The sequence below is a fragment of the Procambarus clarkii genome, chromosome 40 (assembly GCF_040958095.1).
Source record: "Procambarus clarkii isolate CNS0578487 chromosome 40, FALCON_Pclarkii_2.0, whole genome shotgun sequence".
NCBI lineage: Eukaryota > Metazoa > Arthropoda > Malacostraca > Decapoda > Cambaridae > Procambarus > Procambarus clarkii.
The window spans coordinates 18,497,645-18,516,367 of NC_091189.1; the positions used below are offsets into that span (position 1 = coordinate 18,497,645).

Genomic DNA, 18,723 nt, shown 5'->3' on the forward strand with positions numbered 1-18,723 from the left:
CTTTACATCGTCAACATTGACACAACAAATATATTTTAAAAGAAATGCCATTTGCAAATGCAAGTAATATCATGGGTACCACCACTGACCCTCGCGGGACTCTGGTATACCCCCACCCCGATTCGGATAGTTCCCGTCTACTGTTACTCTTCTTAGTACGATACTTTTTCCACCTAAATGAACAAAATGTACTACGGCGTAGTTCCCTAGCGTGCACAGGAGCTTCTTATGTTGGACAATGGTAAATTTTCTGACACCCTGCAGTAAGTTGCAATTTTTCCTCCCGTAAGCTTTCTTATCAGATACAAGAGAAGGCAGCCAGGCCCAAGAGATTAAAATCTGGACCCTCAGCTGAGTCCGGTGCCATGGGGTGAATATCAGCTCCAGGAGTTTAGAAAGAATCAGGAATTGACTCAGGTCCAGAAGGGAAGTCATGTCCCCATGAGGTAGCAGTTAGGTCCAAGAGTTCAGTTTCAAAATGCGTGAGTCTGCTCAAAGCCATGTCTAGGAGGTGAGTCAGTTCAAACTCATTTTTAGAATGCGAGTCAGTTCAAATTCATATATATGGTCTTGTCTATGAGGTGAGTCAGCTTCCTATGGAGCCAGGTCCAATTAAGATGTACAAGTCGGGTTTGGAGGTGAGTTAGGACCACGATGGTTGGTTCAGGTGTAGGAGGTGAGAATAAAGTCCAAAATGTATATCAGGCCTTAGAGGTGAGTCAGATCCAGGTCCGAGATATGTGAGCCAGATCTTGGTCTAGGATTTATAAAACAGGTCCAGGAAGTGAGAGTCAGGTCTAGGAGGTATGAGGTAGGTCCAGGAGATGAGCCAGGTCAAAATGTTCGAGTTAGGTCTGTATGTATGTATGAATCATGTTCGATATGTGTCAAGTCCATGTATGTGAGAGTCAAGTCCGATATGTGCGTGATCCAGGTCCAAATATGCGTGAGTTAGGTCCATATATGAATCAACTACAATTAATGTGTGACCCGAGTCCAATATGCAAGCCAGATCCAGGTGATGTAATATCCAGATGAGTCAAGAATGAAGAGAGATTCATGTCGAAGATTAGGAGGTTAGAGTCGGGTCCATAAGGTAGGAGTCAGGTCCACGAGGTAAGAGTCATGTCTAGAAGGTGAGCGTCGGGTCCAGAAGGTAAGAGTCAGGTACATGAGGTGAGATTCAGGTCTGTAAAGAAAGAGTCAGGTACATGAAGTAAGAGTAATGTCCAGAAGGGGAGCGTCGGGTCCAGAAGGTAAGAGTCAAGGAACATGAGGTGAGAGTCAGGTCCATAAGGTATGAGTCAGGTACATGGGGTAAGAGTAATGTCCAGAAGGTGAGAATCGGGTCCAGAAGGTAAGAGTCAGGTACATGAGATGAGAGTCAGGTCCACAAGGTATGAGTCAGGTACATGAGGTAAGAGTAATGTCCAGAAGGTGAGAGTCGGGTCCAGAAGGTAAGAGTCAGGTCCAAGAGGTGACAGATGACGAGGAAGACCTGACTTGCCCCACGGTCAGCCAGTGACGTCACTCTCAAAACATCTCGCGGGATCTCGCATTACGCGAGATATTTACTTTGTCCGATAGTTATGACGAGGATATGTTCGGTCACATCAATTTTTACTTCACGAATTACAGACCCATGAAACGTAGCTGAGATCCTTTAAAACTATAAAATAGTGTATTTTTAAATAAAAATACTAATAAATATATTGTATTTAAGATGAGTGAGAGTTGTTAAGAGAGGTAAGGAAAAGTGCGGGCAAGGACACGAACGTGGGTCTCAGTGGGTTACAATGGCACAATGGCTTCCCGGAGGTCTGCTTTAGCCTCGCAGAATGAAATAGCCGGGAACGACCCTCTCCGGGAGCTGTTTGAGGCCTGCAGGAACGGAGACTTGGTGCGTGTGAAGAAGCTAGTGACGCCACAGAACGTAAACGCCAGAGACACAGCAGGACGCAAGTCTTCCCCACTACACTTTGCAGCAGGTCAGCCCTCAACCCTTCCCCCCCCCCACTACAATTGACAGCTCCCACTCCTTTCCCCACTATCCTCGACAGCTCTCATATCTTCCTCACTTCACTTGACAGATCCCACACCTTTCTCACTAAACTTAACAGATCTCACACATTCTCTACTACATTTGACAGTTCCCACACCTTCCCCACTATACTTGACAGATCCCACCCCATATCTATTGTACTTGACAGCTCCTACCCCATCCCACTGCACTTGACAGCTCCCACTCTTTCCCTGCTGCACCTGACAGCTCCCAACCCTTCCCAGCAGCACCTGACAGCTACCACCCCTTCCCTGTAGCACCTGACAGCTCCCAACCCTTCCCTGCTGCACTTGACAGCTCCCAACCCTTCCCTGCTGCACCTGACAGCTCCCAACCCTTCCCCGCTGCACCTGACAGCTCCCAACCCTTCCCCGCTGCACCTGACAGCTCCCAACCCTTCCCCGCTGCACCTGACAGCTCCCAACCCTTCCCCGCCGCACCTGACAGCTCCCAACCCTTCCCCGCCGCACCTGACAGCTCCCAACCCTTCCCCGCCGCACCTGACAGCTCCCAACCCTTCCCCGCCGCACCTGACAGCTCCCCACCCTTCCCCGCCGCACCTGACAGCTCCCCACCCTTCCCCGCCGCACCTGACAGCTCCCCACCCTTCCCCGCCGCACCTGACAGCTCCCCACCCTTCCCCGCCGCACCGGACAGCTCCCCACCCTTCCCCGCCGCACCGGACAGCTCCCCACCCTTCCCCGCCGCACCGGACAGCTCCCCACCCTTCCCCGCCGCACCGGACAGCTCCCCACCCTTCCCCGCCGCACCGGACAGCTCCCCACCCTTCCCCGCCGCACCGGACAGCTCCCCACCCTTCCCCGCCGCACCGGACAGCTCCCCACCCTTCCCCGCCGCACCGGACAGCTCCCCACCCTTCCCCGCCGCACCGGACAGCTCCCCACCCTTCCCCGCCGCACCGGACAGCTCCCCACCCTTCCCCGCCGCACCGGACAGCTCCCCACCCTTCCCCGCCGCACCGGACAGCTCCCCACCCTTCCCCGCCGCACCGGACAGCTCCCCACCCTTCCCCGCCGCACCGGACAGCTCCCCACCCTTCCCCGCCGCACCGGACAGCTCCCCACCCTTCCCCGCCGCACCGGACAGCTCCCCACCCTTCCCCGCCGCACCGGACAGCTCCCCACCCTTCCCCGCCGCACCGGACAGCTCCCCACCCTTCCCCGCCGCACCGGACAGCTCCCCACCCTTCCCCGCCGCACCGGACAGCTCCCCACCCTTCCCCGCCGCACCGGACAGCTCCCCACCCTTCCCCGCCGCACCGGACAGCTCCCCACCCTTCCCCGCCGCACCGGACAGCTCCCCACCCTTCCCCGCCGCACCGGACAGCTCCCCACCCTTCCCCGCCGCACCGGACAGCTCCCCACCCTTCCCCGCCGCACCGGACAGCTCCCCACCCTTCCCCGCCGCACCGGACAGCTCCCCACCCTTCCCCGCCGCACCGGACAGCTCCCCACCCTTCCCCGCCGCACCGGACAGCTCCCCACCCTTCCCCGCCGCACCGGACAGCTCCCCACCCTTCCCCGCCGCACCGGACAGCTCCCCACCCTTCCCCGCCGCACCGGACAGCTCCCCACCCTTCCCCGCCGCACCGGACAGCTCCCCACCCTTCCCCGCCGCACCGGACAGCTCCCCACCCTTCCCCGCCGCACCGGACAGCTCCCCACCCTTCCCCGCCGCACCGGACAGCTCCCCACCCTTCCCCGCCGCACCGGACAGCTCCCCACCCTTCCCCGCCGCACCGGACAGCTCCCCACCCTTCCCCGCCGCACCGGACAGCTCCCCACCCTTCCCCGCCGCACCGGACAGCTCCCCACCCTTCCCCGCCGCACCGGACAGCTCCCCACCCTTCCCCGCCGCACCGGACAGCTCCCCACCCTTCCCCGCCGCACCGGACAGCTCCCCACCCTTCCCCGCCGCACCGGACAGCTCCCCACCCTTCCCCGCCGCACCGGACAGCTCCCCACCCTTCCCCGCCGCACCGGACAGCTCCCCACCCTTCCCCGCCGCACCGGACAGCTCCCCACCCTTCGCACACCTGCTATCCTACACCCGACAGATGGTGTAATTCCATGTCTTATTTTAGTGACCCCTGTCTTAGAATTTGAATAAATTTGCTAAGCATAAATTTCCCTTTCTGAAGCCATGTTGTACTTTTTTTTCAAAATTGACTCGATCCAAATATTCTACAGATCATTTCTTGATGACTTTTTCCAGCATTTTATACGGAATATATATATTAGTGACACTGGTCTATAGCTTATTGATTCATGTCTTTCCCTCTTTCTTGAATATTAGAACTACATATGCTTTTCTAGATTCCCAATAGTTGTTCCACTGGAGAACTATTGGAAATTTTCACATGCTGAGGCTGTAAAATTTTCTTTAAATTCATGATATATAAGTATAGTGGCTTGTTAATTCTTTTATATTGTAGGCATGTTATTGATTTTCTACATAAAATTAATTTATTTGATTGCTTCTGTCTCTTATAATGTACAGTATTTCATAATGTTTGGAAATTGTAAGTACAGTAATTATTTTTCAATTTAGTCCACTTATTTGCCATGTTTTATTATACAGTATATAATCTTTATTGTTATTTTTACTACTGTTGCAATTGCTACTAGTGTTTTATTAATACTGTATATATCACAGCTTAAACTGTAAGCTAAATGTATTATAATGTCTTAATAGTTTAGTTAGGTTTACACTGCTGTATTCCATTACAGGCAGCATTGTAATAATTTGCACCGACTGTTATAAATAAAGCTTCTGAATCTAATTCTTGTGGTGGTTGGGCGCATGAGGGTTAGAATAGTTACTCAACAACGATTCTTTGCCTTAGTTACCATGGGGTACCTCACATTTGAGGGGTACCTCACATTTACTTCAAACAGTTTTAGATTTTTTGGCTTGTGCTTTCTGGCTTTTTTTTCTCAGGATTTTGAAGTTGATCTCTGATTCCCTAACCCCCCCCCCCTCACCTTGTAGAGTGAGCCAGATTCTGGTCTAATCTCCCGGATTAGCTCAAGCTACTCAAGAAGCTACTGTGCGACCACCAGGAAAGGCATTTCATTACATTGAATGCTTTTGATGACTTTATTTTTACTATACCTATATATTGATGGCTTAAAAATGTGTTGTTTTTGTCTTTTTAACTATTCATTTATTTTTTTATATTTTCTCATAGCTTATATGGAAAGACTGCTGCTTTTTCTTATTAGAAATGTAAGAAATTATTTTAGAAAATGGCAAATAGGAAATCTAAATTAAAAACAATAAAAATTTATAACAAAATTCCTTTGGTAATTAGGCTTATTGGTAATTAGGCTACATTCTCCAAATTAGCAAAGGGTTGACCAGACGAGAGTCACTAATGCCTTTGAAATTATGCCTGGCACATTATTTTTGTATTTGCTGTGTAGTTGTAGCTAATACTAACCACCACTTTTTTGTTTGTTTTTTATTATATAAACATTACAACATAAATATATTTCTTGTCTTCAGGTTTTGGCCGAAGAGATGTTGTGGAGCACCTATTGAATCTTGGGGCTGCTGTGGGGGCTCGTGATGATGGTGGGTTAATACCACTTCACAATGCTTGTTCATTTGGTCATGCAGAAGTAGTTTCCCTTCTCCTCAAGCATGGAGCTGACCCAAATGCCAGAGATAACTGGAACTACACCCCACTTCATGAGGCAGCATCCAAGTCCAAATTTGATGTCTGCATAGGTACGTGAAGAATTTGGGTACTGTACAGTATTAAAAACTCTTCTCTGATTAGTACTACTGTACTATATAGGATACCATGGACTCGAGCTTTTGTGTAAGGATCCTGTATAGTTCTTGACATTGCCAGCAAAATTGGACCACTGTATTTTTTAAGGATTTTAGATGAAAAATACAATTAACAAGGTTTATTAACATGATAAAATACACAATTAAACTTCAATTTTAAGCCCCTAACTGCACATACTAATTAGATTGATTTCCTGTTCTGCATAAAAAAAATATTACTTTCTGTATCAAGAAACATTTGTTTTCCAATGATAGGAAAAATACACATTTAATATTCTAATAATTTTAATTTGGCCATAGCGAGATGAAGAAATGCTGAAAATGTCTAATTCTGATAAATAATTTTCATGTTAACTATTTATAATAGATTTCTCTTTACTAATATCTTCCAGGTCCATGTACTCAAAATTGTGCACATCTTCACTGGTTCCTAGCATGGGCTTAAGTAAATGGATGGTGATGCATCTGACATGGTGCCAATTTTTTTAAATAATGGCCAGAAAGGAAATTAAAGTTTTCAGGATTTTCTTGGATATGCCAAACAATTGCCAGAAATCTCTAGTGTCAAATGGCATCTACATAGAATCTTTAGAACTTTTTATTATTATGAGGCACATCTCATCTCTTACAGACAGATTGGCACTCTGACCCCTATCACATGAGGGTAATGGGAGCAGTTTAAGGGGTTAAGTAAATCCAATACAACCTCCAGTCTCTATATTGTAATGTAAAAATGTATTGACGTAACACAGTAAAAAACATTTTATTCTGGTGGAAGTTATTTATCATTTGCTCTGTTATAAACATAATTTAATTTATTATTTTTTTTACATAAATTTTATTTACCTGTTACTGTATATGCATTTAAAGATATTTACCCAAGAGCCAATATCTCCCTATTGGCCTCACTAGGGGACAGAAAGCTGGCAACTTGTCAAGTGCCCTCCATTATTCCTAAGGATATTTAATGTCTTGAAATTTATGGCTTTGGCAGGTAGGCAGTTCCATGGGTTTAAACCTTATGATGAAAAGCATGTCATGTTTTCTGTCCTACATTGTGGCTTGTTGATCTTGAAGCTGTATCCTTTTGTATGCATTACATTTGACCTTTTAAAGAATTAATTTGGATTAATATCCTCCAACTAGTTCAGTATTGTATTTTAGCATTTTTTATATCAGCCCAATCATATATAATTTGCAGTGTTGTTAGTCCTCTGACCCCCTCAGTCTTTTCTAGTATGAGAGTTAATTTAGTTGGATGATTCTTGTGACTGTATTGAACTTTCTCCAAAGGTGAAGGTAAGGTCTCCATGTCTTGAATACAGTAGTCCAGATGGGGGTGCACCAGAGACTTGTATAATTGAATAACAACACAACTTTCTATTCATTGAATTCAAAGGTTTCTTTCACTATTCCAAAGATATTGCTTTTTTTTATACTGCAGCTTCCTCTTGTTCAACTTTCAATGACTAGTGGACTCCTAGGTCCTTCTCTTTATGAATCTGCTGCATAGCTGTGTGATTGATGTGATGTTCATTGTTATACACTACATGCAAGGTCTTGCATTTCCAATATTCAAAAACATTTCCTAGTCTTCTGACCATTTATGGAATTCACGCAGCTCTCTTTGTAAGGCCATATCATTTTTGCTTCCTACTTTACCAAGAATCTTGGCGTCATCTGCAAATGTGATGGTCTGGTTTGTAATATTTTCATTCATGTGATTGATGTATGTGACAAAAGGAGTCGACCCCAAGCTGGAATCATGTGGTACTCCACTTATCATGTTTTTCCAGTCGGAATCATCAAAGGATGAACTTTTGCTTCTTTTTTATTTTAGCCATTGTTTTATCCATACTGATATTTTCATCTTCATTTCCATCATCATTTCCAGTGCATCTCAAGATGCCTGGCACAATCCTTTTGCTTAGTGAAACTAGCATGTAAGCACGGGGGGAGCCATGGAAGCCTTCCAGAAATATCATTACATCCAGCACTTGGTTATTCATCTTGGTTACTACTATTGAGTATATTGGCTAAACCTAAGAAGCTTCATAATAATGTATCTTGATATATGATCTTTGATGGTAAAAATGTTCATCACTTTTTTATAACATATTGCACTTTTCAGTACTGCTTCAGAATGGTGGAGACCACACTATCCGCAACACGGATGGTAAAACAGCACTGGATCTGGCTGACACCTATGCTCGTTCTGTACTCACAGGTTAGTTAGGAATGATTTATACTGTGATGGAAGAAATTTCTTTTGAAAATGCCTGGCAAATATTTGTTATAGGTCATGCTGATGAGTGATGTCAGGGCTATGTCAGTTTAGGTTTGTGTATATTGTAACCCCTCTCAAGTTTTGGTTCATCTTTATTCTTAAATTCAACTTCTATTTAATTTCTGTACATGGAGGCCCCGAGAAAGTTGTGGGTTTGTCTTAAGATTTTATATTTTGTCATCATTTTGAGCTGTGCTGTCTGGAAAAATAAGAACTGATAGGCTCTTTATTTTTAACTTAATATTCTAACCTGTGTGTGGATATGTGATGTAACTCTCCCTCAACCTAAATTATTGATGCAATTCATAGGGTAACTGTTGATCATTTCACCTACTTTGTATCAAAGCTTCTCAAGACCTTGTAAATTGTGTATCCCTTTTTCAGTTATGGTCTCACAATACTTGCTCCGCACTGTGTTCTCGGGTGCTGTGTGCCTTTTGCCAACCCAAGTATTGAATGCTTTGCTGGTTTTATTTCTTTTTCTATACACCATTCCATAGGCTTCTTCTGTGATGGACTTTCATCCAATGTTTTCAAACTATTTAAATTTTCATTTCTTTGAGAACTGACTTCTCAAAATTACCCAATGTAAAAATTGGGTAATTTTGGGTTCTACAGTATCTAACTACAGTATTTGTGTAGTGACTTGTTTTAATAAATGTATTTGTGTTGGGTTTATTGTTGGGCTCTAGTTTTTTGTTCAGTCTATGATAAATAGGTTAATTATTTTCTACATTTGTTGTACCTTGTATGATGTTACATTACAGATATTACCTATGATGGTTGTTTTGTCTGTGTGTGCCACATTATGCACCAAAGCTATTTTTAGCAGATCTGAGAGTAAAACATTAAATAGATTGGGGCATTGGACCAGCCCTTGTGGTTCACCTTGGTATATTGGACATGATTTAGAATTAACATTTCTTGAGGTAAATGTATTATGTCTTCAGTCTTATTATAGATTTGCCATTTTTGTATATCTCTTAAGTTATGCAATAGGCATGAGTGCATCTTTATTTTCATCTCGCAAATTATTTACATTTAATTAGCTAATATTGTTTGCATTTTGCTTATTGGTTATTGTTATAGGAGAATACAAGAAGGAAGAGCTACTGGAGGCTGCTCGTGCTGGCAATGAGGACCGACTACTAACCCTCCTAACTCCTCTTAATGTTAACTGCCATGCCTCAGATGGCCGCAAGTCCACTCCATTACATTTGGCTGCCGGATACAACCGAACAGAAATAGTAACAATACTGCTGCAACATGGAGCTGATGTGCATGCTAAGGACAAAGGGTGAGTTACATTTTTACAATCTTTGTAATCTAGTCAGTTGTTGATGACTTTATATATATAATAAATGTTTAAGGATGAATTGCTGAAGATGTTCATATGTGGCCATAACAGAAGACTGTGGCAGCCTTGTCTTAATGTTTTAGTCTGTTTTATTATTCTTATGCTGTAGAATAAAACATCTTGGGCGGGACTTATAGTACCTTTGCTATAAGTCCTGCCTAATTTTTCCTAAGGTCTTCCAGTGATTCCTGAAATAGTTCTTGCCTACCTGTCTCAAGCCTTTACTTCATTTTTGCCAATAATTATTGGAATCTTTTATTTGTTTTTAGTTACATTGTGTGTATGAAAGCTGGTTTGGGTCAGGTTTAGAAAAGAACACTATTTAGAAATTTAAAAAAAGAAATATGAAAAACCAAAAGAAACTATAAAATATGTAAAGCAAGACAAATCCTAGAGGGTTTTTCCATGTTTATCAAACAAAGATTAGGGAGTCAATTAGGCCATTAAAAGCTGAGACTGGAAACAGATAATGACTAAGAAATGGGTGGTACAGTATTTTAAATATATACTATGTCTGTATTTACTAGAGACGAACATGACATTATGCCAGCAGCAAAACAAATCTACGTAGGTGGTGAAAAGGGCAAGTTGACTAGTTGTTACCAAGCAGGAATTATTAAACCAATATTTAAATTAAATCCAAGTAAGCTCCCAGGGTATAACAAAATATTTGCCAAGGTGCTTAAAGAATGTAAAGAAGTGCCTAGTGAAACTTTGTCTTGCCTATTTAATAAATCATTAGAGTTGAGCAGAGTACAGGAGATGTGTAGGGTTGCAAATAGGGTGTTGGTTTTTGAAAAGGGAGATTGATCATTTTGAGTCAAACTATGAGTCGAACTATTATCCAATTAGCTAATGTCTATTGCTTGGAAAATTACTTGAATTGATAACTGCAAAAGCCATTTGTTTAGGTCTTGAAAAACACAGATTATTAAAGATTCACAATTTGGTTTTTACTAAGGGCCACCCCATGTTTAACAAATTTATTTGCATTCATTTCCAGTGTACAGTATTTCAAGCAGTTAACAGCAGAATGGATTGTAGAATTTTGTACCTTGACTTCAGCAGATACTTTGATATTGTTCCTCGTGAGAGACTCATTAAAAAGTTAGAGGTCCATGTTATTGGGGGGGGGGAGGGAGTTATCCTAGATTGGATTAGGGCATTGTTGTTTCAATGATAGCATCATATAGCAATAGGGATTAACTTTTTCTCTTCTGATAAATGTATCGATATACAGTATTAAGACATTTGCTAAATATTTTGTATTTTTTACAGTGGTCTAGTTCCGTTACACAATGCCTGCTCGTATGGTCACTTTGAGGTAACAGAGCTGCTCATTAAGCATGGTGCCAATGTTAATGCAATGGATCTCTGGCAGTTTACTCCTCTTCATGAAGCAGCATCAAAATCACGCGTTGAGGTGAATAAAGTCTTTGTCTTCTAAAGTCTTCATTTCTTTTATTGTTTGTAATTCCATTTAATGAAAGTCAGTAATAAATAAATAGAATTTTCTGAGTAATCTATAATTAAAATTTCAATGATTTCACAATTTTTCCAAAAATTAAGTGCTCATTCACATCATATGCTGTAGAATTACATAAGACATTCTACAATAAAGTTTGTTAATTAATAAGTAAACTTCACCTTTTTATGCAATCCAGGCACAACCCAGGATCGTTTAACTAAAAAGGAACTTGTGAATTAACAGTTACTTGACTTAAGTTGTGTGAACTCATCACTTGGGGTTAACTTATTAAGAAGTGTGAAACCTCTTAGGTGTGTTCACTGCTGCTGGCACACGGAGCTGACCCAACGCTGCTCAATTGTCACTCCAAGTCGGCCATTGATGTTGCACCATCTAGAGAACTTCAAGAACGGCTTACGTGTATGTTCTTTATTATGTTACTCTAGATTTAGAGCTAGGAATTCAGTTTTAGAAATTTAGTTCCTTCTTGACTGATATCATTCCTCCCTCCCTCCCTCCACCCTCATTTTTTCCTCAGTGACCCTTCTCCTACCTACTTCCCTTGTCTCCTCTCGTTACAATCACTAGCACCACAGCTGCTTCAACCACCATCACCGCAAACATTGCGATCACGATCTCATATGTTAGTTTACAAAATAAACTTGTGGTCAATTATTCTTTTACTGGATTTAGTGACCAGGATTGTGATAATAGCAGGATTGTGGTGATAATTAACGCTGTGCGTAGTATTGTGGGAGGAAGAATTTTAGTGAGGGAGGGAATCCAGATAGCATCACTGTGTGTGGCAGCCACTCTTGTTTTGCTCACCATACTAGCTTAGTGGTTTTCTATGGAGAACACATATGTACATGGGTATATACAATGTGTGTATGCAGTGTAATAACAGCAACAGGAGTATGTTGGAAGGAACCATTTTGGTGAGGGAGGTGGCGTTGTACTCGTAGCATCGTCTGCTGGCTGCTGTGTGATTTCTCATGTAGTGTATGGTGGTCACTATGCTGTTTGGACACAATACCAGCTTACTTGCATAGTTATGGTGAATAAAACATGTATATACGTATACATAACGTGTGTAAATAGTGTAATAAAACGATAACATTATGGTGGGAGAAGCAATGTTGGCGAGTAAGGAGTAAGTTAGGTGTTGGAGGAGTGAGGGAGGGCTGGCTGGGTGTGGCAGCTCACACTTGTGGAGGTCTGAATGTGTTGTTGGTAAATGTATATAGTGTGTAAATATGTTGTAAATATACATAAATGAACATGAAACATTGGATATATTGCTCATATGTGGCCACACATGAGACACATATAACACAGTGTCTTGGGACAGTACGGATGTTTTACTGCCATAATATTGTGTACGTGTTCATTATAAATAGGATTGGCAAGAAAAAACAAAACAAATGTATTTGGAAATGTATGGAAAAAATGAACAAAAAAATATTTGTGGCAACTCTCGCATGTTGAAGCTGGCGGGCGACTGGCTTCGGGAGTTTACGTCACAGGCGACCACCAAATCGTGACGTCACATGCCATTTTCTGGACCCCATTGCGGCCAAAGTAATTACAATTTCATTTTTTATTTTACATATCTGTAATCAAGGAAGGTTATTTAACATTTTCAAAAACAAAAAGAATTTGTTCCCGAGAGTTTATTTCCTGCGCACAAGGGTGGGGGGGGTGCCGTATTTGAAAGGCAAGCAGCACAGGGGTTAAATAAGTGTTTACAATATAAATAAAATTCATAAATAGTTACATTGACTTTTTACAGTTCAAAATCATTTAACTTGGGGTCAGTGCACATAAAAATTTAAAAGTATCATTGTAAATATTTAGTGATAAAGTAATTAATTAGTACAGTATAATTTTTAATGCAAATATATTAACTTCAGAGAAGAAATAAGTCGTGGAGTGTATATAATTGTAACATGTTAATTTGTATATACTATACTAGTATGTGCAAATGTGAAAAGAAGGAAACCAGAAAACGTATAATGGATTGGAAGCAGCGGAAGCAGCTTGACTTGCAAATAAGTTTATGAAATATTAAATACAGTAGTTATTTTTAAAGTATAGAGTGGATTTACTGAATGTAGCAAACCATCAAATTTGTTTTAATAACTGGCATAAAATTTTCAGATGAATACAAGGGTCACAGTTTACTGGAGGCATGTCGCCAGGCTGATGCTGCACGTCTCAAGAAATTTCTCTCCCCAGAGGTTGTCAACTTTAAACATCCTTACACTGGAAATACTCCCCTTGTAAGTATTTGAAATTTCTTTTGGAGAAATAGGAGAGCACACAGAGGCAGATAGCTAAGTTAAATCACACTTGCTTAGAATGTTATAGCATTTATCAATGTACTGAGAAAGGCAAGAGTCAACAGCAATGAAGCCAGGACTAAGGTTCGCGTTGGGCATTTTGTGGACGAGAGCCAATTCAACAAGATGGTGTCTATGGAGAGTAAAAACAGAAAAGATTATTTTGGAAGAAGACCATGCTATAGGATAATTGAATTCCCTAACATGACAGAAGAGGGCATTGTTTTTGTCAGCAAGTTTGAGACGTCTTATGTGTTCCATAAATCTGTTGCTAAGAATTCAAAGAAATCACAATAGCATGAATTATTAATGAGAAAATCTGTAAGAGCAGTGCAGGGATATCTGGTTTTCACCAGGATGCTGGTTCAAATCCCTGCACTGCTTTTGCTGATAATTTCCATCATGAAAAGTATGACTAATTTTACCAAAGTATTTGAGAGGACATGAGGAGCAGGAAATACAGTATAATAAACACCACCAGCATTGGAAGCAGGGGGACCAGAGTGGCCCGAGTAACTCTGTAGTATAGTATGTTAGTTCGTCAAATGGCAAGTTTTATATAAAGAGGACAAAGGTTGTTAGTAAGATTTTTAAGTTTAGATATGAAGGGAAGTCAACGCGCAGGGTTCGTACTGTTAATAGGATAACGTTCCTATCAACAATATCTTTCAGGACCCTTTCCTTCGTTTTATGAGCCGTCGAAAAGAAGTTCCTGTAAAACAGTCTAATAGGGGGGTAGGGGGTAGATGTGTTGTGCTAGTTGACTCTTCAGAGGTTGCATGGCATTTCACCTTTCTTTTTATGATGTCTTCAACAAAACCATTAGAGAAGCCGTTGTTGACTAGGACCTGCCTTACCCTACAGAGTTCTTCATCGACTTGCTTCCATCCTGAGCTATGGCTGAGAGTACGGTCGACATAAGCATTGACAAAACTCCTTTTGTACCTGCCTGGGCAGTCACTATTGACGTTGAGGCACATTCCTATGTTTGTTTCCTTAGTGTAGACTGCAGTGTGGAAGCCTCCGTTCCTTTCCGTGACTGTTACGTCTAGAAGGGGCAGCTTCCCATCCTTCTTCATCTTCCAAGTGAAACTCAACACAGAATTCCGCTCAAATGCCTCCTTCAGCTCCTGCAGACGTCTGGTATCAGGTACCTGGGTAAAAATGTCGTGAACATACCTGCAGCATATGGCGGGTTTCAAGTCCATGTCAACTAAGACCGTCTGCTTGATGATATCCATGTAGAAGTTCGCAAACAGGACACCTAGGGAAGAACCCATGGCAACCCCATCTACTTTCAAACCATAATGTGAAAGTGTTAAAAGACCAGTGTGCAAAATGGAGGTGCAAGTCGAGATAACTGGTAAGACACTCTACAGGGCAAGGAGTATTTGACAAATGGCAAACAGGGTTATGGTCACAGAGAAGACAGGCTGGATTGGGATTCCAGAAGGCTCAGTCCTGGGTTGCATTGCTGTTCCTAATCTGTAAGAATGATGTATTAGTGCTGGTTCTCATGTGTGCTGATATTGGATCTTCTGGTGCTAAGTATATTATAGAAATAATTCACAATAGTATTGAAAAGAAGGGTGATATAATATAGATGGTAATATACAGTACACATGCTGGTGAGATTCCTTTGCAAATGATGGTGGTGATAACTATCTGACCAAACACAGGCACTAGGGTAGCTGAACACTTAACGAATGCTTTAGTTTCGACCATCTACATATTTTGGTTAATTTCGTGGTAAGTATTGTTTGTACAGATTAGATTCTGGCACCATTTTATACAAAAATTAATAATTTATTGCATAGTTTTTTCTGAGAAGTTATTAATGGTATTTTCATATCCACTTCGACTGAAAACTGGAAACTTTTCCCTACTCTAAGGCTGTGCTTAGTGTGTTTATTATTTTCACTTCACTTTTTTTGTGTTTATTCCACCCACATTGTGTTCCCAGTTTATTGTTTTGCTACATCTTTGTGTCAGAGTTATCTTCACTGGCACCAGCTCGTGTTTCTCCCTCCCCACCAGGATTATGTTCTCTGAGGGATTTGGGTTCCTCCTCTGTGGGCTGGCTCCGTTCGATTGATTTTTGATTGTTGCCGCCGAAGGCGGCTAGTTTATTGTGCACCCATACTCATCCTGTGAGCGGTAGCGCAAAAGCATTACAGAGGGCACAAAAGGTCTTTATCAGACCTCATCTTAGATTATTACATAAACAATTTCTTCAATCCTTCACACCTTATAGATACAATGTCAGCTAGTTACAGAGAAAGTGCTATTACAAGAGCTACATATTTACAGTAAGTCGTCATACATTAATGATAGGTCTTATCGTTAATACATAATAGTTTGGCCAATGGGGATATTACAGAGTCATAGGGGAGCTTCTGTTTATTATTAGTCCTCACAATACACTACTTGTTTCTGAATCTCATATGTCGTTCATCTACTGGAAGCAAAATGTGGGTACAGTGCAAGGATTTCAGGTAATTTATCCATGGTAATAAGATAGGTTGCCATATCATACAGAGTGAGCCCAGACTTATCTCTAAAAGGCTCAATTTTACAACAATCCAAGATATAGTGTTCGAGTGTGTGTCCCTGCCTATGTCCACACACTTTACACTTTACTTCATCTAGATCCCTATACAAGCCGAACTGCCAGAGATACTTGTAGCCAAGTCTTATACGAGCTGTGACAACATCTGTTAGTCTACTGACTTTGTTACTTTCCCCATACACATGTTTTACTTCACACATTTCATTGTGATGAACAATGGACCTACTAGTTCCAGTTTGCACTGTTCTACTTTCTTCAAATCCATCTAGGAGTTCTCGTCGTTCGAGTTGCCTTTCTTCCTGGTTGTTGTTGGAATGTAGTTGCCAAAGAGATTCCTATTGGTATGGCATAGGGTAGTTAACTGTATGCTAGTGTATATTGTATTTGGCTCCGACTCGTTGGTTTTTGTGCCTTGTGTCTACAGTTAGGACTGCATGTGGATTGCTTTTAATGATTTATTCTTCTCCATGGCATTATATGCCTTCCCTCATCACCTAATTGATGGCATACAGAAATTGATTTCTGACAATGTTTCTCTTGCACCTGGAGCATCTGCCCACAGTTACGGGGCTGGACATCCAGTTCCTGTGCATCTGCGAGGTTTGTGCTTGTCGTTCTTTTTTTGGTCAAGTGCCATGAATAACCACAAACTTTAGAGCTGGACTGTGCTGCATGCTCTTTGAGTGAACCAGAATTTTATCCTAGTTTCCAGAGGATGCACAAGTCTCAGGGACTTGGTATAATTGGGAAGCTCTGCAATACAAGCACTGCTGCTCTGGGAAGTTACTGACAGGCCTCACAGAATGTGGCATTTCACATTATTTATTTATTGATTTTATTTTATTTATTGTATTTTAGTTATTCATTTTATTTTTATTTATTTTATTTATTTGCAGCACTGTGCAGTTGGTTCAACTGGTGGCAAACGTCGGAGTGTAGTGGAAGCCTTGCTGCGAAAAGGAGCTCCACTTCAAGAAAAAAATAAGGAATTCCTCACACCACTTCACCTATCGGCTGACAAAGGACATTACGAAATTATGGAGCTACTGCTAAAACATGGCTCAAAAGTTAATGCACTAGATGGTCTTGGCCAGACAGGTAAATGACATCAGTTTATAATAATAAATATTTATGTGATTACTGTATAAGCAAAGTGGTGAGTGATGAAAGTTTTTTTTTTTTTTTTGGGGGGGGGGGAGATGAGAGAATCAGTGTTGGGGTATTGGGCCATCACAAAGCTTGTTTAACCCTTAAACTGCGCATGGCGTATATATACGCCCTGAGTAACATGTCCCATGGTGCGCATGGCGTATATATACGCCATAGGGTGCCAGGTCTGATTCAAATGGCCCGCGGCTACACGGGGTTCACAGTAGCTTCCTCAGGGCTCTTGTAAACAGATGCCATTTTTAAAAAAAATCGTGGGCAATATTCTCAGGTGTGAGAGGCACAGTACTGTTGGAGCAACCAAGGCCGGCGCACGCAGCATGAGCGAACAGCATTGATGTTCAGCTTGTGACCACAGCATCGCCGAAAAATGTCAAAATAAATATATAATTGTTATTATTTAGCGATGACAATATTACAGATGACCAATGACTGATATAAATAACCAGGGTTGTGATAATAGCAGGATTGTTGTAATAATTAGCGCTGTGGGAGGAGTGATGCTGAGAGACGGAGGGAGACAGCATCGTTTACTGACTGTGTGGCCACCTGTTATTGTTTGCATTCACCATACCAGGTCAGTGGTTCTCTATGGTGAACACAAATGTAGATACTTATATATAATGTGTGTATTAGTGTAATAACAGCAAAAGAATTATGCTGGGAGGAGCCATATGGGTGACGGAGGTGACGTCGTCTGCACGATTTGTCTAGCTGTTTAGAGGGTGGCCACTATGCTCTTTGGGCGCACTACAAGCTTAGGTGTACAGTTACGGTGCATAAAACATGTAGATATTTATATATAATATGTGTATATAGGGTAATAACACTGCAAAAGGTATTGTTGGGGGAGAAAGTTTAGTGCGTGTGACCTTGAATGAGTGAGGGAGCCGCCAGCCGCCATCTGTGTATAGCGACGACTCTTAGTGCCTGAACTAACTATATCAGCTTAGCTGTACAGTTGTGGTGAACAAAATATACACATACTTATATATAACGTCTGTATATAGTGTAATAACACCACAACTGGTATTGTTGGGGGAGAAAGTTTAGTGCGTGTGTTGAGGGAGTGGCAGCGAGTGGCTGTCTGGTGTGTGGCGGTAACTCCTCGTTGCTTTTCGACTCTCAATACCAACTTTGTGGTTCGTTATGGTGACCAAAACATGCCAATACTTATATATAACCTGTGTATAGAGTGTAATAGCAGCAAAACTATTTGTTTATAGTTTTATAAACATAATAATTGAATCACTAATATGCACATCATACTTTTGAGTATAGCGATTATTAACCACTTTTATTATATAAATATATTACAATACACACTATTGAATAATATTACTGCAAAAAAACTAAGAAAAAATCAATCGGAGACATTGAAACAATTAGGTAATAATATCTTTGTGGCAACTCCCATCTGTCAGCGCGGGTGACGCTGACCGGGTCTGACGACCGCTCTGTCAACGCCCACTTTTTGCCAGACTTCCTCGGTCAATTGCGCCCAAAATATGTCACCTACGATTTTTTTTTTTTTTTCGTGCTCAGGGGACACAAATTAACATATTTAGAAGACAAAAAAAAATTTTTGAATTTTTTTTTTTCTTGCGCACAGGGGTGTAAATGTCCCAAGGACCCCTGAGCAGTGTAAGGGT

At 41.9% G+C, this 18,723-nt stretch overlaps 1 protein-coding gene across 2 annotated transcripts in view; it reads left to right on the plus strand.

The window, feature by feature from the left end:
* Positions 1-1,759: 1,759 nt before the first annotated feature.
* Tnks (tankyrase) overlaps positions 1,760-18,723 on the plus strand; it is a 47,871-nt gene continuing 30,907 nt past the window's right edge. For both annotated transcript variants that reach the window (XR_011231018.1, XM_045741967.2), the window contains exons 1-8: positions 1,760-1,988; positions 5,591-5,815; positions 8,013-8,108; positions 9,258-9,465; positions 10,804-10,948; positions 11,305-11,413; positions 13,154-13,275; positions 16,801-17,002. Coding sequence is in view for 1 of the 2 variants with exons in the window: in XM_045741967.2 (XP_045597923.1) it covers positions 1,805-1,988; positions 5,591-5,815; positions 8,013-8,108; positions 9,258-9,465; positions 10,804-10,948; positions 11,305-11,413; positions 13,154-13,275; positions 16,801-17,002 (1,291 nt within the window). In the remaining variant the exon portion in view is untranslated. The remainder of the gene's footprint in view (positions 1,989-5,590; positions 5,816-8,012; positions 8,109-9,257; positions 9,466-10,803; positions 10,949-11,304; positions 11,414-13,153; positions 13,276-16,800; positions 17,003-18,723) is intronic.